The sequence below is a fragment of the Helianthus annuus genome, chromosome 2, assembly GCF_002127325.2.
Source record: "Helianthus annuus cultivar XRQ/B chromosome 2, HanXRQr2.0-SUNRISE, whole genome shotgun sequence".
Taxonomy (NCBI): domain Eukaryota; kingdom Viridiplantae; phylum Streptophyta; class Magnoliopsida; order Asterales; family Asteraceae; genus Helianthus; species Helianthus annuus.
Window position 1 is genome coordinate 129,904,596 of NC_035434.2, and position 21,609 is coordinate 129,926,204.

The 21,609-nt window shown below is 36.8% G+C and overlaps 2 protein-coding genes across 2 annotated transcripts; one reads left to right on the forward strand and one right to left on the reverse strand.

Moving 5' to 3' along the window:
* Nucleotides 1-13,230: 13,230 nt before the first annotated feature.
* LOC110895353 (craniofacial development protein 2-like) lies at nucleotides 13,231-13,869 on the reverse strand. The gene has a single exon (XM_022142665.1). The coding sequence runs from the start codon at nucleotides 13,867-13,869 to the stop codon at nucleotides 13,231-13,233; it is 639 nt and encodes a 212-aa protein (XP_021998357.1).
* A 2,948-nt stretch (nucleotides 13,870-16,817) lies between these two features.
* Nucleotides 16,818-21,598, forward strand: LOC110895362 (replication protein A 70 kDa DNA-binding subunit B-like). The gene is made up of 10 exons (XM_022142677.1): nucleotides 16,818-17,000; nucleotides 17,568-18,007; nucleotides 18,772-18,788; nucleotides 19,029-19,113; nucleotides 19,203-19,341; nucleotides 19,446-19,657; nucleotides 19,733-20,048; nucleotides 20,152-20,232; nucleotides 20,327-20,423; nucleotides 21,201-21,598. Exons 1-10 carry the CDS (start codon nucleotides 16,818-16,820, stop codon nucleotides 21,596-21,598), a joined length of 1,968 nt encoding a protein of 655 aa, XP_021998369.1.
* The last annotated feature ends 11 nt before the right edge of the window (nucleotides 21,599-21,609 follow it).

A 21,609-nucleotide genomic window follows, 5' to 3' on the forward strand; every position in this document is an offset into this window, starting at 1 on the left:
ATAACCGTGAGATGTCAAAACGTAAACAAGCAACGCTAACAAAGACTAACGGGTGAGTACCATGTCTCCAGCCATCGTGACGATGACGGCAACACGAGCAAGTAGTGCCCCGATAATCTTTGTGGCCCATCACATCGAAGAACGCACTCGAAGGCACGCATAACTCGATCATCACACCGAATAGTGGACATATAGATACGTATATACGACCCTTTTGTGATTAATTATAATAAATAATTAAATAATTATATAAATATATGAAATTATGGCTCAAACTGTCGAAATCGCACAAAAAACTAGGATCAAGGGCTTCCGTACGGACGGGCCAGCCAAACGGCTGGGCCAGTCGATCGGACGGGCCAGCCGATCGGCTGGGCCGCCCGATCGGACAGAACAGCCATCCGGCTGGACCATCCAATCGAACGGGCCAGCCGATCGGCTGGGCCGTCCGATCGGACAGGCCAGCCGATCGGTTGGGCCATCCGATCCAGGCCACCTTTTCCTCCTTTTTCCTCCTTCCTTGCCTATAAATACCCCTCTTCACCCTCCAAGCACTTGTTGTTGCTGCTACCACTCGACCAAGACATTCCAGCTCCTTAATCTTCTGATTTCTCGCGATTCTTGTAAGTTTTTAACTCAAATCTTGTACTACTTCGATCTATATGCAATCCTTCATCTTTCTATCTTTCAAAATCCGACTTTTAACCGTGAAATCAACGGATTCGGAGTGTTCTAGGGTGATGTCACCATGGAGTTCTTCAAAGGTGATGTCATCCCATGAAGAACAACTCAGATCCGAATGGTTTCCATGCGATTCTTCATGAATCTCGTCCAAATCCATGTTTTCTAATCAAAAAGTCATGGATTTGTGATGTTCAGAGTGATGTCATCACAAAGTTCTTATGAACTTCAAATGTTGGCCTCATTCCACTAAGAGCAACTCAGATCTAAGAAATTCCATAAGGATAATCAAGGTTTTTCATATCAAATCCATACACAAAAATGGTAGGAACAGAGCTTAGACCGACCTTCTACTCATTCTTAGTGTCGTGTTGGTCAGGGATCTGATTCCTACCAAAGAGACGACCAATTTCGGGTTAAACACGGAAAAACCGCCAAGAACGGCCAATTCTGATGGAACGGGGTGATTCCCGGCCGATAGAACAGGTCGGAATTGATGGAATTCCAGTTGTTCAACGCGTCATAACAACGTCTCGACCGAAAACACCGAAGAACACTCGAAAATCATCGAAAACAGCTGGACAGGCCAGTCGATTGAGCGGCCCAGTCGATCGAGCGGCCCAGCCGATCGGCTGGACAGCCGATCGAACGGCCCACTCGATCGAACGGCCCACTCGATCGAGCAGCCTGGCCGATCGAGCGGTCCATCCGAATGGGCCAGCTCAATCCAACCTTTCGTCCAATTTCACGTAATTCGATACCGTTTAACGCGTAATCCAATACTTATGCAATTAGTCTGAAATCAGGACATTCTCAGGCACCATCCCGTCAATCCAACCGAATACGCACTGTGAGTATACTTGACCCCTTTTATCGAATTTTGGGTGTAACATACGTTCCCTATAAATCGAACTTATCAAACGAATTGTTCAAATTATTAATCTATCACTTGCGAATAACTGTTTGCATAGATATACGTGATGCTAGTTGCATGTATGCTAGGACTTATACTCGTGACGTCCCACCCAGACTAGTATATTACTATTGCGCCCGACGGGGTCTAGTTATGCCACCGAAGAGTCGAGCATCGAGGACTTAGCTGGTAGTATCAGTTTTGTGAGTATATATGTCGTGTATTACGTTTATGCACATGGAAATTCGCAGCACTTTTAATCTATTATACTATTACATATCGAACCTGTATACTCGCCAATACTTTTGTATTGACAATATTTTAACGTATGTTGCAGGTTTAGTCGAAGTCTACATCAAATCAAGCTAGGAAGTCTAGAAACTCACCTTAAATCTAGGTTGTCGGATTTTGAATTGTTCGAGAGGACAGGAAATCTGTGATAACTTATGTGATTGTATTGTTTGTTAGTATGGGATGACAAATGTAATAAATATTATCGCAATACAGTTGTTATGGATTCTCTTGAGCAATCTGGTTCGCCTAGTGCCGCGCCCCGATGATTCCGCCATCGGTTGGGGTGTGACAGATTGGTTATCATTGACAATCATTTGGATATTTTGTTCTCCTAACCCTATTTTTATATTCAGGACCGCACAATGAAACAGGTGGTGGCCCAAGGTCGATGTGAAGACGGTCAAAATGTGTTGCATACGGGTCCTCAAGCTTTTCCCTCAATTTCATCAAGGCCTCCCAAAGCATCTTATGAACTGTGGCACTCTCTCTTAGGACACGTTTACGTTGATACTATCTTATATTCAAATAAAAATGGGTCATTGAACCTCACGTCTATTTTGCCTAAACCAATTGTTTGTACTTTTTGTGAACTGTTTAAAGGAAAACGTTTACCATTTTCAGTAAATGAAAGTCGTGCACCCTATCCTTTAGATTTGGTCCATTGTGACTTGTGGGGCCCGTCTCCGGTTTCGACCTTTGAGAATTATATGTATTATGTAATTTTTGTGGACGACTTCTCGCGCTTCACTTGGTTATGTCCACTAAAGTTTAAATCAAAGTTTTACACCATTTTAGCAACATTTATGCGGTTCTGTCAAACTCAATTTTCTAGGAAAATTAAAATTTTTCAAACCGATGGAGACATGGAGTTTGTGAACCGACATTTAAAGCAATTATTTGATAAAAATGGTACCTTTCATAGAATTTGATGCCCATATACTCCCCACTAAATTGGGCCAGTCGAAAGAAAACATCGACATATGGTCTAGACGGATTTGGCTCTACTTTTCAATAGCCACAACTCTCCAACATGTTGGGCGCATGCTTTTTGCACTGCGATATATATCTTTAACCGCCTACCAACTAAAGTATTATATAACAATTCTCTTCCTAAATAAACCAATTTATGATAATTTTCGGGTGTTTAGTTGTCGTGTATATCCTTATCTAGGGATTACTCAGCACACAAATTGGACCCAAAAAGTTTACCATGCGTCTTTCATGGATATTGCACTCAATATATAGGATTCAAGTGTCTTGACCCGGACACTTCTCAAATTTATATAACTCGCCAATGCTCGTTTTGACGAGCATACCTTGCCACTAAAGAGGACAATGCCACTCCGAACTTGTCTTCACTTGCTTGGCACAACTTATCTGATGTGTCCCTTCCTACACCATCTCCTAACTCACCCTCTACAACTATCCCTCAACCAAAATCAATTCCCACTCCTTGCACATATTGTGTTGAGCCCAACTAAACCCAACCTCATTCTCCTATTCGCTAATCAGCCCATATCTCTATACCACCAGTCCAAACCGAAACCTAAATATTGCCCACCCCTCTAGAGGATGAAGTCCTAACTCCACCCACATTTCCAACAACTAAAGCCCAAACCACGGCCTAACCTGTTGCCACTTCCACTCACTCACCAGCCCAATCGATCCACTCCGCTACCACCGAAGCACACTCCTCTACTCCCACCTCATCCCACCCCGCCACACCTCAAACCAATGCCACGATTGGTTCCGAGTCTGCCCCCACAAATCCCCTCAACCTGATTCATCCTACCACTAACACCCACCCTATGGTTACCCATGCCAAAGCTGGCATCTTTAAACCTAAACATCAGGCCAACCTGACTCACCTAAACACTCATAATCTTTACCTTGTCCCTTTTCTCACACGGAACCGAAAGGCTTCAAATATGTCAGCAAACATGCTCATTGGCTTGACGCTATGCATAAAGAGCTTTCTTCTTTGCAGAATAACAATACTTGGACCTTTGTTTCGCAACCCACAAATCAAAATGTTGTTGGGTCAAAATTGTTGTTTCGTACAAAATATCGGTCCGGTGGATCTATTGATATGTACAAGGCTCGTTTAGTTGCACAATGGTTTAGTCAAATGCCCGATTTGGACTACTCTCACACATTCAGCTCGGTTATCAAGGCTTCAACTATTCATGTCGTGTTATCATTGGTAGTCATCCATTGGTGGAAACTTCATCAACTAGGTGTCATTAATGCTTGCCTCCATGGTCATCTCTCAGAACGTGTAGACATGGAACATCCACCGGGTTTTGAAAACTCGCAATTCCCCACACATGTTTACTTGCTCAACAAGGCACTTTATTGCCTCAAACAAGCACCAAGAGCCTGGTTTCACCATCTCCGTATTTTTTTTACTAACCAATGGGTTTGTTTGTAGCAGGGTTGATCCCACTTTATTTATGTATAAGTGCGACCCACATGTATTATGCCTCCATGTCTATGTGGATGACTTGATTTTAACAGATAAGGAAGAATCCGTTATGGATGGTTTTGTCAAACGCCTTAATCAAGAGTTTGCTATTAAAGACCTTGGCAATCTGAGTTACTTTCTTGGTCTTGAGGTCACTCGCACTACTGATGGTCTTTTCTTGACTCAGTCGAAATATGTGCATGACATCATTGCTCGTGCAAACCTTCTTGAGTGAAAACTCGTTCATTCTCCTTTGGCAACGCTTGAGTCTCTTACGGCTATAGGGGACAAGGTCGGCTCTTGGGCAGGCCAACCCGTGCCATCGCTCGAGGCCTGAATTTTCAAAGGGCCCGAAATATTTTTGTAAGCTTTTATCTGTATACTAAATTATAAATTTAATATATGCATCCATTTATTATGCAAAAAAGTATTGGTGGTAGATTGAAAAAACCATCTCAAGATAATGTAAATGTCTCAAGTTCAAGTCTTGGCTTTGCCACCAAGGTTTTATTTTTTACTTCATTTCCCCTTAGCCACAATTTTGGGCCCAATTTCTTTTGTCGCCCAAGGCCTAAATTTTTTTGAGAGTTCTCGGGGACGACTCTGACTATGGAATTGCATTCAGATCCCACTTCATACCCTCTTTGGTTGGGGCCCTCCAGTACCTCATAATCACTAGCCTAGACATCTCTTACGTTATAAATCAAGTCAGCTAGTTTCCACAGGCCTCTACCACCACACATTTTCAGCTTGTCAAACACATCCTTCGCTATGTAAAAGGAACAATTGGTTTTGGATTGACATTCTACAAACCAGCGAAAACTGTAATTTTTGGGTACTCTAACGCTGACTGGGCTCGTTGTATTGACACCAAACGCTCTACCTATGGTTACTTAATCTTCTTAGGAAATGGAGTGCTAAGATACAACCTACTGTTGCTCGCTCAAGTTGTGAATCTGAATATCGTGCTATGGTCAACACTGCTGCTTAGATTGTCTGCCTTACTCACCTCCTACATGAGTTACACGCTCTCCCTCCTGATCGTCCAACGTTATTGTGTGACAATAAAAGTGCATTGTTCATGACGCAAAATCCTGTCTCTCACAAGCGTTCTAAATATATTGATCTCGATTATCACTTTGTTCGTGAACTTGTCTCCTCTAGAATATTATACATGTGCTTTATTCTGACTAAGCTCTAGGTTGCGGATATTTTCACTAAAAGTCTTCCTCGATCCCAGTTTGAATTCTTTCGAGATCGTCTTGGAATTCGTTCACCGTTGTTCCGCTTGAAGGGGGTGTTAGCCAATTGTAGTTAATTGTATTCATTGTATTTCATTTTTTCTTGTGTCTATTAGTGTACCATAATTTTAGTATATACAGTAGAAACTCGATAAATTAATACTCAATTATTTAATAAACTCTCTAAGATAATATTTTTTGCCGGTCCCGACTCGGGGATAGGGTGCTAAATTAATAATTCGCTAAGATAATAAGATAATACATTTTTGATAATTTCTTTAGACCCCATATAAAATATAAATTAATAATTCTTTATATGTAGCATATTACATGAATGATTTATGAAGGTTTCTTGAAAAATGACTCAATTGGCTTTTGTTTTTTGTTGAAATCAATTTCCCCTTGAATCTCGTCTTTAATTTTCCTTAGCATGGTAAGAACTTCTGGTGTTGTTTTCTCATAGCTCAACAAGAAATTGTTCAATGTGATTGCCACGTTAATAGCTTCGTTTCGCGAAGGGGGCTCCATTGTAGAACTTTCATCATCTTCTTCATCGATATCATCTTTATTAATTCCAATAACGCTTTCAATAATTTCTTCATCAGTCAACAACTGTGCAACTACATTTTCTTCTGGGTGAGTCAGAACATCTTCGACATCCATTGCATTGCGATAACCCAACTCTTTGATCAAATTCTGGAGTTCTTGAGTGCTTTCACCGCTAGACTGTATTCGATATTATCGCTTGACTCACCTGTAACCCATAGTTACTATGAACCCATTCTTGCAATTGCTTTTGAGTGAGACTTGGATTACCCTTGTTGTGCTTCCATAATGCTCTTCGAATCTCGTCTGTCATTGTTGTTTTTTCACACCTTTGAGATGGGAAGCCATGTTGTGTGTATGATTTGTTTGTGTTAACCTATTTTGATCTTGTATTTATATAGAAAATATTTTTAATGTCCATAAAGTGATACATTGAACACAAGAAGCATAATAAGGTGGGAGATTGAAGGTTTCTTTCAAATTGGGTCGTTCATTTGATATACATGCATTGTATACAATAATTAAGTGGAAGCTTGAAAGGTGTCTGTAAACTAAGTATTCTACTATAAATTAATAAAATATTAGTTAATATATAAATTAATAATTATTAATTTATCGATTAATTAATAACTCTTTTAATTAATAAATTTTGGTGGTTCCAAATATATTATTTTATAGAATTTCTACATGGCTCTCAAAGGAACACTAAATTTTCTCAATCATCACAATTACAAAGTGAGAAAGAGTTGTAGGAAGAAAGTTCTTCCATAACTTTGGGTTGGAAGTTGGAAGATCAAGTTGTTAACATGGTATATACTTATAAAACAAAGCTTCTTGATTCCTTGTCAACCTCATCACCAACACATCACTAAGAACGTTATTGAAACCATGTTTTTATTGAAATAACATATGCTTGCTTTTGTTCGGTTTCTTAAACCACATGCATTAGAATCATCGATGGGGGATTTAACATAATTTAAATCCTTAAGCTTTTAGCTTCTGCCGCAAATAAAACATTGCCACCTACTTCGGTATGACCTTTAGATCACTATGTTTTCGTCCAATATATGGTGATGATGATTTCATCTTCTTGTTGCTAATGTCTACGTGGTATGTCGTGTCGATTGTTTTTATATTTGTACAAAAATAAAAAAGAAGTTTTAAGAGTATTTCAATTTAACGAAAACTTAGGGTATAAGGAGTGGTTAAACAGTTTAAAGTGGCAAAACAAAAAACCGACCAATCAGAGCGTGCCATGTCAATTAGGCAAAAGTGTTTAAATTTTGCTGAAAATTGTTGGCATTGGTTTAAACACTTGCTGAGTAGCAAACTTTATTTTTATTTTATGTTTTTTTTATATTTAAGATAAAATGGAAAAAAATAAACTTTTTAAAAATAAAAATAAACCATTACATTTTAATTAAAAATAAAGCATTACATCTTAAATAAAAATAAAACATTACATTTTTAATAAAATCTAACTTAAAAAAAAAAACTAAAAATCACAAGGCCATCCATCTTTTTTTACGATCTCCCGTTTTCTAGCGAGTGCGACTTCCAACATCTTCGGGTTAAGGTCGTCGGTAGGCCGATTATACCACTCAAAGTCCTTCTCGTACATTGTTTGTCGCAACGCCTCTCGTTGCTCATCGGCCAAGGTCAAATATTTTTCTTCTCGTACACGTTTAATTTCCATTATCTCTTTTTTCATGGCCTTGTACTCTTCGAATTTGCTTGTTATATCTCTTGGATCTTCGTTTTTTGAAGACGGCCCTTTGTCCTTTTTCTCCTTTCTCGTGAGTCATCCTCGGACCGTATTGCATCCAATTTTGGGTGGGTTGGGTATCATAACCGAAAGGTTGATGCATGGGTTGGTTAAAATAAAATGGAGGTTGGGTGTGACTCGCAAACCCAAGTTGCGGATTAAACGGGACACTACTACCACCCGAACCACGTTTATCTTGAGGCCTCGACTTTGAACCGGACCCTGCCATTTTCTTCTTGCCTTCACCCTTCTTTGAGCCTTCCATATTTTTCAAAGTGTAGAATAGATTGAGAGAGTATAGAGAGAAAGGTGTATTTTTTTAAAATGTGTGAGTGGTATTTATATAGGGTGAAAAAAAATTTAAAAAACAATTTTTTTTTTTTACATCAAACGGTAATATTACCGTTAGGGGGGTAATAAATTTGGCAACCATCACCTTTCTCGCTTCGGTAATCCATCACCGCGTTTAATGTTTTGCCGCGTTTAATGTTGGTCGGCGGCGGTGTTTGCCGCGCGGCAAACGTCTTTGCCGCTGGGTTGCCGCACCCACACCGTATCCCCTTAACCACCTCGCACCCACCGTAAATAAAGAATACTATTAATTCCAATCAAAACCATCAATTACAATAAATGACAAATAAACGGACAACAGGTTGTGCCTGCTACCCCTTGAATAGCAAAACCTAACCAAAACGTGAAAATTCAAATCTTTATAAAATGATTTACGATTTATATACGAGTCCTTAATCAACGCTACTAGTAGTTAATAATTAATTTTGAACAATAATTAACTTAAAAATTTGAGGGTCACTTGAAATGGCATTTTTTTTTTTTTTTTTTTGATGGGAGAGAATAGTTGCATCAAAAGATTTTGGAGGGTTGGGAATTGGGAATATAAAGGATCTAAACTTAGCTTTGCTACTAAAATGGTGGTGGCGACTGAAGATGGAACCGGATCAAATTTGGGTGAGAGTTGTTAAAGCTATCCATGGTATGAAAAGAAAGATTATATCAGTGTCGGTGAATAAAAAATATACAGGCGTATGGAAAAATATAGGAGGAATTGATGCCGAGTTTACAAAAAACAACATCAACACATCGACTTGTTTGATAAGTAAAGTCGGTATTGGGGATAAAACCTTATTTTGGGAAGATACTTGGCTGGGTAATGAACCATTAAAGAATCGATACAAAGAAGTGTACCAGCTAGCTGTGAAAAAAGGTGCATGTGTACAGGAATGTTACAAGGAAAATAATGGGGGCCGAATTTGGGATTGGGAATGGTCGAGAACACCAGAAACGGTAACGGAAAAACTAGAAATGTCGGAACTAAAAAACCAACTGGTACATCATCCAATTTCAGAGGAGAGTGATGTTTGGTTTTGGAAAGAAGATGACAATCTAAGCTTTTCGGTGAAATCGGTCAGACAATCATTGGCAAAACAAATTGACTTAAACTTACAAATCGGTGATTTCGTTTGGAATAATTGGGCGTCTAGAAAGAGTAATATGTTCGTGTGGCGAGCTGTGGAGAACAAAATACCGACTGCAACGGCATTGAGAGAAAGGGGCCTTACACTACCAAACTACATCTGCAAAGTATGCGAAAACGAAGAAGAATCAGCGGAACACGTCTTAATGCACTGCAGAGTTGCTTCGCAGGTGTGGAAAGTTATAATCGATTGGGTCAGATGCTGGAAAGTAAGTACCGAAGGTTCCATAAAACAACTATTACAGGAGGTAAATGACTTACATATCAACCGGAACAAGAGAAAGATAATTCATGCAATCGTCCTACAAACACTTTGGAACATATGGAAGGTCAGAAACGAGAAGGTTTTTAAAGGCAAACGGTGTGTAATACAAAAAACAACGGATGAAATAAAGGAAGAGGCATACCAGTACGTAAAGCAAAGATCAAGATTTAGAGAAATTTCAAGGCAACAATGGTGGGATTTTAATTTGATGGTTTAACAAAATGTTGTAACTGTGTCGTTTTGTTTTCTTTTATTCTGTTTTGTACTCTCAATCGGTGGCTCTCAGTTCCTGGCTGAGAATCAGCGATTTGGCTTTGGTTTTGGTATAAAGTCCCGTTTGCTATTCAAAAAAAAAAAAAAAAAAAAAAAAAAAAAAAAAAAAAAAACTTGAAATGGCATTTTTAGAATAAATCCAGCCTTTTGTTTGGTACAATCATTTAGTTATCAACCAATAGAATATAGTAATGCATTAATAATTAACACTTATTATTTAATCCTATCATATATAATACTCAGTTTTAAATTTTAATGCCTGTTCCTTGTTTTTTTCTCTTTAAACAGAAATAGGAAGAAAAAAAAAAGCAGGCCATTGTAATATTCGACTTTACAACTACAAAATTGTTGCCCATAAGAAGCCAAACTACCTCTTTTAGTTTGTTTTATATTCTGGTCATATGGTGTGCTTTCCTAATCCATTTCCAAAAAATGGTCAACAAAATAAATATTGCTAATTAATCGTTTTAAAAAAAAATAAACTTTTTTGTATCTTAGTGCATATAATCATCTAAGCCTAGATTCAATAGCTTTTAACTCTCAACCTATAAAAATCAAGACTCACATTTTATTACTAAAAAAAATAATAACGTTAAGGTGGTCTCAACTCAAGTCATTCCAATTTTCTATCTGTTTAATCCGAGATTTTACAATCGTTTTATTCTCAACAGCCATGATAAATTATTAGTAGGCCAAATTTAAAATATAAAATATTAGTTTACGTTGATGTAGAGGCCAAAATGTTTCAAGTCATTTTTAATTTACAGTCACTTTAATTTCCAAACGAAACATTGCAACAATTATCCACTAATATTTGATCATAAAAGTAATCAATCAATCATACCCGGTAAAATTCCATAAATAGCAAAGCTATTTGTAGGGTCTGGGGAGGGTGGGATGTAGTCACACCTTACCTCTACCCCTAGGGATAGAGAGGCTGCTTCCAGAGAGACCATCGGCTCCAAAACACCCAAGAAATAAATAAATAGAACATGAGGTGTGTGTGTGTATGAAGTTACCAATGTAGCATGAGTTGTGAAAGAGTGCATGGTAAAATAGAACAAGTGTGACAACACAAAACAGCCTATACACATAGTTACATATCTACGACCATACACTACACCTAAAAACACAATTGTACAAAACATCCTATACACATAGTTACATATGTACGATAATACACTACACCTAGAAACACAATTGTACCTCTCCTAGTAATCCTTAACCTTAATCCTACGTCCACGAGTTCCTATCATGGACCATGTTCTCAGAGAGGTGCAATCTTTGCAAATCCTGCTAAATCCGCTCTGCCAAGTAATTTTGGGTCTACCTCTACTCCTTCTCCCCTCCACCTCGAGGGTTTCAATCACTCTAACTGGTTCTATCATCTGCCTCCTCTTCACATGCCCAAACCATCTAATCTTCCCTCCTTTATCTTATCTGATATACTAGCTACTTCTAATCGCTCCCTAAAAACATTATTTCTTATCCAGTCTAACCTTGTGTGCCCACACATCCATCTTAGCATTCTCCTCTCTGCTACCTCCATCTTACGTGTCTGTACTTCCTTAATGGCCCAACATTCGGTTCCATATAACATAGCAGGTCTAATTGCAACCCTATAAAATTTCCCTTTCAATTTTGTTGGGAACCTCCTATCGCACAATACCCCAGTGGCAGCTCTCCACCTATACCATCCAACCTGGATGCGGTGGGCAACGTCACTATCTATCTCCCCATCCCTCTGGACAAACGATCCTAGATACTTGAACTTAGTCACCTGCGGAACCGCTTGACCGTCAATGGTGATCTGAATGTCCTCATCGTTGTCCACTCCACTAAAGTCACAATATAAGTACTCAGTCTTAGATCGACTAATCCTTAAGCCCCTGCCCTCTAAAGCTGCTCGCCACTCTTCTAGCCTCGCATTCAGGCTTTGTTTACTATCAGCAAGTAACACAATATCATCTGCAAAAAGCAGGCACCACGGGAAAGCCCCCTGAATTAACTTTGTCAACTCATCTAGGATAACTACAAATAGAAAAGGGCTCAAAGCAGACCCTTGGTGGAGTCCTACCTCCACCGGGAAAGAATCAGTATCCCCTACAGGCGCTCAGACACTAGTTTCAGTCCTAACATACATATCCCTAATTAAGTCTATATACTTCCCAGGAACCCCTCTACTCTCCAAACTATCCCAAATCAGTTTACGTGGCACACTGTCATAGGCCTTTTCAAGATCAATGAACACCATGTGTAGGTCCCTTTTCCTTCTCCCTATACTTCTCCATCAATCTCCTTAGAATATGTATTGCTTCCGTAGTCGATCGCCCTGGCATAAAACCAAATTGGTTTACCGTGACTTGAGTTTCTCTTCGGATTCTCGACTCAATTATTCTCTCCCATAGTTTCATAGTGTGCCCTAGTAACTTAATCCCTCTATAATTCCCAGAACTTTGGGCGTCCCCTTTGTTCTTATACACAGGTACTACTACACTATTCCTCCATTGATCTGGCATTTTCCCAGATTTGAAGATAAGATTGAATAAAATGGTTAGCCAATGTACTCCTTCTTCTCCTAAGCATTTCCATACCTCAATTGGTATGTTATCAGGCCCAACTGCCTTAGCCCTTCCCATCTTTCTAAGGGTTGTTCTCACCTCCTCCCGTGTGATACGTCGACAGTAACCGTTATTCCGTAGTCGCCTTTGAGTAGGTGAATCATCATTTTCTTCATTTTCTTGTTGGTAATTCCTCCCGCCATTGAAAAGATTGTAGAAGTACACTTGCCATCTCATCTTAATGTCGTGTTCTTTGACCAAAACGCATCCGTCCTCTCCCTTTAAAAACTTCACTGCTCCTAAGTCTTGCCTTCTACGCTCTCTAGCCTTTGCAATCTTGAACATGTCATGCTCCCCCTCCTTTGTTTCCAGTCGATCATACATCTGCTTGTAAGCTGCGTTCTTCGCCTCTGACACTGCCTTCTTCGCCTCTCTCTTAGCCTCTTTATATCTCTCCCTTAAAACCGCTTGCTCCTCCTCGACTGTACACCTCAAAAGATCCCTAAAGCACCCTTGTTTAATCCTTATTTTAGTATGCACATCCTCATTCCACCACCATGACTCCTTATGGCCACACCTCTTTCCTTTTACGACCCCTAGCGTTTCCTTCGCCACATTAGTAATGGTGTTTGCCATGTCCTCCCACATTTGGTTTGCGTCCCCATCTTCTCTAGGCGCTGTCATTAAGAGGACCTTATCTCTAAACACTTCGATTTTGTCACCCTTTAACATACCTCATCTAACCCTAGGTCGCATTACCCTCTCTCCCTTGGTCAGCTTTCCTCTCATGACTATATCTGCCACCAATAAGCGGTGTTGAGTCACTGCTGCCTCCCCTGGTATAACCTTGCAGTCCCTCCACCACCTTCGATCTCCTAGCCTCATCAAAATATAGTCAATCTGAGTGTTACGTCCGCAACTGCTAAAAGTAATCAACTGTGATTCTTTCTTCTTAAAGAAAGAATTCAAAATACCTAGGTTGTGGGCCACCGCAAACTCTGACAAATCCCTACCAGGGTTGTTCCTATCACCAAAAGCAAAGCCCCCATGCACTTCACTAAAACCATCACTATGCCTACCAATATGTCCATTAAAATCGCCTCCTATGAAAATTCTTTCTTCCCTAGGTATGGCCCTCACAACTCCGTCTAGGCAGTCCCAAAAATCTCTTTTCTCTTGATCCCCTAAACCCACTTGTGGAGCATATGCGCAAACAACTGTCACCACTTCCTCTCCTAGTACTAATCTCAACACCATGATCCTATCGTTGTGACGTATCACCTTTACCACATTTTTGTACAAGTTTACATCTACTAGAAATCCTACCCCATTCTTTACCCCCATCAGACCTTGAATATAACAACTTGTACCCATTGCGCTCATCCCCCTTATGTCCCTTCCACCTAGTCTCCTGAAGGCACGCTATCTCTACCCTACGTCTTTTGAGTGTATCTATGATCTCCAACAACTTACTACTAAGGGTTCCTACATTCCACGAAGCCACACGCAAACTATACCCCCTTTTTTCCCCTCCCTGAACCCCTCGTCCTCGAACACGATCTCAATGAAGTATCATGATACCTACCGTCTATGATTGCTACAAATCGCCCGATAAACCAAAAAGAGCAAACACGTAACAATTAATGATCAAATAGATATTATAATTAAGTTCACACAATAAGTAAACAATCACAAATACGATCAAGAACAATGCAACAATAAGACTCAATCACACCGGTCCGTCTAGCCCGGTAACAAGTATGCCTAGACTCGACTATGCAAATGAATGTGACAGAAAATTAAAGCCAAGAAAAAGAATGATCTCACCCGAGTATGCAACTTCAAGCCGACTGAACTCCAAGCATACACCCTATGCCGGTGATGTATGACGTGATTTTCCTACAAAAATGAACAATGTAATTACGGGTGTAAACGAGTCGAGCGGTTTAAGAAAAAGCTTTAAATGAGCCGAGTCTTATCAAGTCTGATCTGAACTTGAGCAAAAAATAAAGCTCGTTTATTTATCAAGTCTGGCATATAAAGCTCGTTAGGCCTTAGTGTAATATTAGTTTATATTAATACTAGGTTATAACATTGTGTATTACACGGGGTTGAATAAATAAATTTTATATACTAAATAATAAAACAATATATCTTTAAAACCTCATTTATTGTACGGGTTGAATAAATATAATTTTATATATTAAATAATAAAAAGTTATATCTATAAGAACCATATTGTACGGGTTGAATAAATGTAATTTCGTATACCAAATAAAAAAGTTATATCTTTAAAACCACTTGTATTACACGGGTTGAATAAATGTAATATTGTTTACCAAATAATAAAATAATACGTCTTTAAAAAACTTCATTTATTAAACGGGTTGAATAAATGTAATTTTATATACCAAACAATAAAAAAAATACATCTTTAAAAATATGCGCATTACACGTTTTGCATAAATGTAATTTTCTGTACTAAATAATAAAAAATATATATATCCTTAAAAAAACCTCGTGTATTGTACGAATTGAATAAATCTAATTTTATATATCTAATAATAAAAAGTTATATCTTAAAAAACCTCATGTGTTACATGGGTCGAGTAAATGTAATTTTGTATAGTGAAAATAAAAATATTTAATATATTAAAACAAAGTTTGGTTTTCGTAAAAAAAATAGACTATTCTGTTGTTGCAAAATTTGTTAATGAAGTCTCAATAAATTTGACCATTTATTTAAGACTCCGTAAATGTATAACTGATAAATACTATTAGTTAATTTTATTTTAAGTTTCGTAAAATTTATTTGATACCAACCTTAACAAAGCGTTCAAATATAATTAATTCAAATAAATAATATTATAAATGAGAAGAAGATTAAACTAAATAATAACTAGTATTAAGCACCCCCCGCTTTGCGGCGGGGGTGAGCACTAATGTCACACTACTGTCAACGACCACCGACACTGAAGTTGCGGTGTTAATGCGAAGAAATTAAACCGAAACGTAAAACATAGAATAAAATAACTAAATTGATCTAGGACTCGTGCGTTACGATGAACCCGCGTCAATTTTTTATCGTTTGACAGGTTCATCGTAATCTATATATAATATATACCATTACCACTATACAAACCATAATGCATACATTACAACAACCATTGCAGCAATATGTTGCAAATTATATTTATACAAAATTTTGGCTAAATTAATTAGATTATTATAAATAAAAATAATTTACAAATAAAACAACACAACTTTGAATGGATCAAACCGATTGAATATGGTAAGATAATGAAACCATTATTTGATTAGGGCACAACCACTTAAGCACAATTTACAACCATACATGCATACAAAACAGATTGAATTTGGTGGTAATGAAACCATTATTATTTGATTAAGGTACAACCACTTAAGCACAACTTACATCCTATATTTGATTAAGGTACAACCATTGAAGCACAACTTACAACCAAATATGCATACAAATATTTCAAATTAATAGTATATAAATAAAAATGTATAATTGACAAAACAAATAAAGCAAGCTCATAAGGTTTAGCATTTTGAGTATAATAAGTTGATCTAAGACCACACGTTTTGCGACGAATCTGTCAAACAAGAAAAAATAGACGCGTTGTGACTGTCCTGTCAAACGGGAAAAAATAGACGAAAAAATGTTGAAACTCACACGCACGTTGTGGCGTGTTCACGTGCAAAATTAGAACGAAACGTAAGATGAAAAATACGGGGATCAAAGTTGAAAATAAAATTGTATTGGGGTTAAATTTCAAAATATAGAAAAATTTGAGTTGAAAGTAAAAAAAATAAAACCAAAGATGTTAAAATGCAAAAAATGAAAATATTTGTATTAAAAATGAAAACTTAAATTTTTTTTGGAAAACTCCCTAACCTTAGAGTACAACTAACTAAAGCACCAACATGTTACAAATTATAATATGGTAATTATCCATCTATACTATCTATAATAAGAGATTATGAGCTGATATAAATCTGCTTATTTGTCAACTTCTAAGCTATGCCACATGGAGTTGCTGATGTCATAATTCCGTTTGCAATATTTATATCTACATAAATCTATTTCAAATATATAATCTGATTTTATTATTATAAAAAAAGGTTTTCTTTAGGAGGGAACTTTAAAATTGCATGGGGAGGAGAAATTGCCATGAATGCACTGCAAGAAGTAATCATATCTTTCTTTCTCCTTCTTCTTCACACTTTTTATTCAAACGTTCTTCTCATTATGTAACTTCACTGATTCCATTTCACCATTTTCTTCTCATTTCAAAATGTCTGCATCTTCTGTGCAAACTCTGTCATCCGGCAAGAAATCCGACAGTGAACCACCATCTTTGTCACTCAGTTTCATTGATGATTTGAATCCGTCTAAAGATATGTGGAATCTCAAGTGTATAATCATCCAGAAATGGGTTCAGTCCTTTCGGATGGATCTGATCTTGCTCGATGAGAAGGTATTAGTGTTTGTCAATCATCTTTGATGTTTTTTTTTTACTCTTTTTATCATTTTCGTTTTGAGTTTTGTGTAATTTAGGGTTAGACAAAAAGAAACAAAGAAGAAAATCTTTTTGTTTGTTTTTTTTATGCAAAATAGATGATTATTGTAAATTGACTGTTTGTTTGTTTGTTTAAAGAAAGAAAGATGGCTTTTTGTTTGTTTTTTGGATCCTTTATAATTTAGGGTTAGATATAAAGAACCAAAGATGAATATTTGTTTGGTTTGTTTTATGGTCCTTCGTAGATGATTATTGTTTACTGTTTTGTTTGTTTGTTTGTTTTAGGGTTATATGGTTATTTATTTTCTGTTTTGTGTAATTTAGGGTTGGTTTTTGGTCATTTATAGATACTTACTATTTGTTTCCCTGTTATAGGATTAGGCACAATGAAACAAACATGAATATTAGTTACTTATTGATCCTTCATATGTTGAGACTTTAGCCACATGTACCTTTTATATTTTTTTGAGATACTGTTTGTTTGTTTGTTTGTTTCTAAAGTATGTGCTTTCACTTATTTGTCAGGGCCGTAAGATTCAGGCAGGGATTAAGGCTCCATTAATACCTGTGTTTATCTCACAGCTTCATGAGGATGAAGTTGTTATTCTCTCCAGATTTGGTGTTGGAGAAAACACTGATGTTTACAAAGTTATTAACCATGGTTACAAGATTAACTTTTACCGATGTACGGTTGTTACACGTGCGAATGGTTGGCAAGGTGTTGATTACGGATTTAATTTCATCGCACATTCACACATTCTTAATGGAGATGGAAAGGATCTGCTCACATGCGGTATGAGTGTTTCTGATAATCTGATATATGTTTTGCCTCCCTTTTCAATGTCACTAATTTCTGTTGCTATGTTTACCATTTTTGATGTTGCTGGAATTGTTGTCTCGTGTGGAGATATGGAAATCTTTCCTAATGAAAGAAAAAAGATGAATTTGGATCTTCAAGATGTCCAGTAAATTCTAATTTGTCATTTATATAAATTTGTTTGTGTGTTATGATTGTATTTAATACAATTCCAATGATTAGTTTATTTTATATAAAAGTTCATTAAATGGTTGTTCTTATTTAATACAATACCAATGATTAGATTATTTTATATATAAGATTCTTTATTGCATTTAATGGTATATTCATAGTAAATCATTTTCATTATTTAATGTAAATGATTAGTAAATCATATACTATATTCACAGTAAATGAGTGTATGAACTTTCAGTGTTGTTCTTTTAATGCTATTCTTTGAGTTAAAACATCTGCTATATGTTGTTCTTATAAGTTGGCTATTTGGTCGCGTTATAATAACCTTTAACCAGTGTTATAATGATCCATGGCAGTATCTTTGTGTTGCTCCCCCATCTAACAACCTAACAACCTTTAACCACTGTTACATATAACTACTGCTAGCTAAGGTCTGATACTATTACAACAGACAAAGTAAACAATTGTTTCTTCATTCCACTGCTTCATTCCAAGCAGGGCTTTGGTCTTTAGCAGCACTTGACTTAGGGCAGTAGATTAAATAGCAACACTTTGTCTTCAGCTGTTGTTGTACACAAGCAGTACTTAATGGACAGCAATTGTAGTATATAAACAATGGATGAGGGCCTTCGGATGTTATAACCACTTTAAAGGGGAAAGTCTAATGCAAACAGCTGCTTAAGAACGCAAATGATTGTATTTAACTTTTAATGTTGTTCTTTTATCTTTTTCTTTTAGGGGAGAGGTAGTCCGTTGTACTTTGTGGAATGTGTATGCACAAGAATTTAATGATTTTTTGTCTCAAAACTCTCCGAATGAGACTGTGATGGTTGTCATTCAGCATGCGAGGATTAGGAAGTGGTAGGGTAATTTATATTTGACTGATTTATTTCGTTTAGTTTTCCCAATCTTCGTTTTGTTACATTTTTAAGAACATTTTTTATTGCTTTAGTGATTTGTAATGAATTGTTGGATATGTATATTGTTTCTTGCAGGTCAATATACTGTTCAGAGTGATAAGTTTGGAAGTCGTCTATTTCTCAACCAAGAAATTGATGAGATTAATGAACTTCGTAAGAGGTACTATCCGTGATTTATATTTCATATTTTTCATGTTTTTATTAACATAAGTGTGAGTATTAACGCTAATTGTGTTTTTATTTTTATAGTCTTTTAGTGAAACAATTTGAAGCTGGTGCTTCTTCTTCTCAAACCATTCTTTCATCTCAGAGTGTATTTCCAGTCCATCAAGAATTTCTAATTGAGACTCCTAAGAGACATGTTGATGAAATTATTGAGATTGATAGTGTATGAATAATTCTATATACATTCATAGGCATTTTAATTTTGTTAATGTTTTCTATGTTTTATCAATTGAGCATGTTAATAAAGCTTTATATGTGATATTGTAGGGAATGTCATGTGTGGTAGTTGCAACGATCAAAATTGTTCAACAAAACTATGGATGGTTTTATCCGGCATGTCGAGACTGTAACAAGAAGGTGTTGACCAAAATTGAGTACTTACAATATGCTAAAACCATTTCTGATGAGGTCATGAATCTGTCACCTGCTTCATTGGTTTGTCTGAAATGCGATAAAGAATGCACATCGATAACCATAAAGTAAGTTAATGTCCGATCTTTTTATGTCAAGAACTGCTATGGTTTTTGCTGTAATTTACTTGGCATTTATTACAGGTTCAAAGTACATCTGAGAGTGCAAGATGAAACTGGCAGCGTTTCTTTTGTGATGTTTGATAAAGATGTAATGAAGCTTATTGGTTCAACTGCGAATGATATAAGGGAACGCCAAGTGAAGCTCGATGATACTGAAACTTTTCCCCATGAAATATCATGGTTGGTTGAAAAGAAGTTGGCGTTTAAAATTGAAGTTTCTGATTACAACCTTAACCATGACTACCACGTCTACACTATCCAAAAAGTATGTGATGATCCGGACATAATTGCTGAATTGGTTGGTGGTAATGGAAATGCTCTTGAGGTTGCTGATGAGGTAAGAGTTTTTCTATATCCTATATTGATTTATTTTTTTCTTCCCAATTTTTGTAGTTTAAATATCTTAATTAAATTCCCTTTTGGTAATATTTTGATATTAGGTGTTTAGTCAAGAAGGTTCAGAAATTAAAGTTGTTCAATTATCTGAATCCTCACAGATGGCCGGTGCTGATATTTCAAAGGTGAATAAGAATTCTACAATTTTGTTTTTTGGTTTAGTATAGATTATATTACATTATTTGATACCTTAGTAGTTGTTTTGTGATTTAATTGAAGGATGTTGTATCTGTTATGGCCGACTCTTCCGTTGTCGAAGCCGAGAAGGATTCGGCCACCAGTCCTAATAGTAAACGTTTGTTGCAGGATGTGGAAGGTCAAAATGTTGGGGAACTCTCTTCTAACAACAAAAGGAGCCGGAGGAAGCCATATAGGCTTAACACTTAGCTTTTTTCACGTCGTTATATTTTGATGGTAAACATGCTATGTTTTTTGGTATGTACTTAAGTACGTGGTTGTTTGAAGTTTGGTTGTCGTTGGTAAGTGTTAAACTACTCAAACAGTTGTTTTCTATGTTTTAGATGTTGGTAACTTATGAACTTGGAACATGTGGTAAACCATTATGTGGTTTACTTTTTTGTATTATGCTGGGAAATATAATCTTTGGTTATAATGTGTGCTTTTGATTTGTGAATATAGTATATGGGATGTCTAAATTAGTTTGACATAGTCTAAATTCTACTTTTTTTAATATAGAGTTTGAATGTATCTTCAGCAGTTGTTGTACACAAGCAGTACTTAAGGGACAGCAGTTGTAGTATACAAACAGTGGATGAGGGCCATCAGCTGCTTATTATCTGTTCCTCTTTAACCACTGTTACATATAACTACTGCCAGCTAAACAAGTGCATGGGCTACTTCTGATTTCTTGCGTACATTTTTTGTAATGCTCTTGATGTCAAACACCATTTCTAGGCCGGGTATTTTCTGGAAAGAAACAAAATCTCTATTATGTGAAGATATATTATATCAGCAACAGAGAATTACTGGTATTCCTGGTAATTTTAAAAACTTAAATAAAATTTCAGATTCCATTTTACTTTAATCAAGTGTTTAAAAAATCTAATTTCTAAACATCTGTTGTATTTTTTAGATTTGGTTCTTAAAGAGGAAGAGATTGAAAACATTTGCTTGGCACATATCGAAAAACTGTTACTTGGTTATGGAAGTACGTTAAGCAACTTTACTGACATGCCAAATGTTCCTGACAACTACACTTCAGGATTGAACAATCAATTGATAATGAAGGAACTTTCGTATGATCGGGCTATCTTAAAAAAGGAACTTGCAGCTTCCCTAAAATCTTTAACTGATGAACAGCTAAAAGTGTATCAAACCGTCATGAATGCAGTTGTTAAAGGAAGTGGAGGAGTTTTCTTTCTATATGGTTATGGTGGAACTAGTAAAACATTTCTGTGGAAAACATTTGCAGTTGCGTTACGTTCCAATGGTGAAGTTGTGTTGAATGTTGCATCCAGTGGTATTGCATGACTTCTATTAGA

Excerpts from the sequence above, each read along its gene's own strand:
- LOC110895362 (XM_022142677.1), top strand. The coding sequence starts at position 16,818 with ATGTCTGCATCTTCTGTGCAAACTCTGTCATCCGGCAAGAAATCCGAC. Across the intron at positions 17,001-17,567 it reads TGATCTTGCTCGATGAGAAG|GGCCGTAAGATTCAGGCAGG; the intron begins GTATTAGTGTTT and ends CTTATTTGTCAG. Across the intron at positions 20,233-20,326 it reads CCGGTGCTGATATTTCAAAG|GATGTTGTATCTGTTATGGC; the intron begins GTGAATAAGAAT and ends ATTTAATTGAAG.
- LOC110895353 (XM_022142665.1), bottom strand. The coding sequence starts at position 13,869 with ATGGGTACAAGTTGTTATATTCAAGGTCTGATGGGGGTAAAGAATGGG.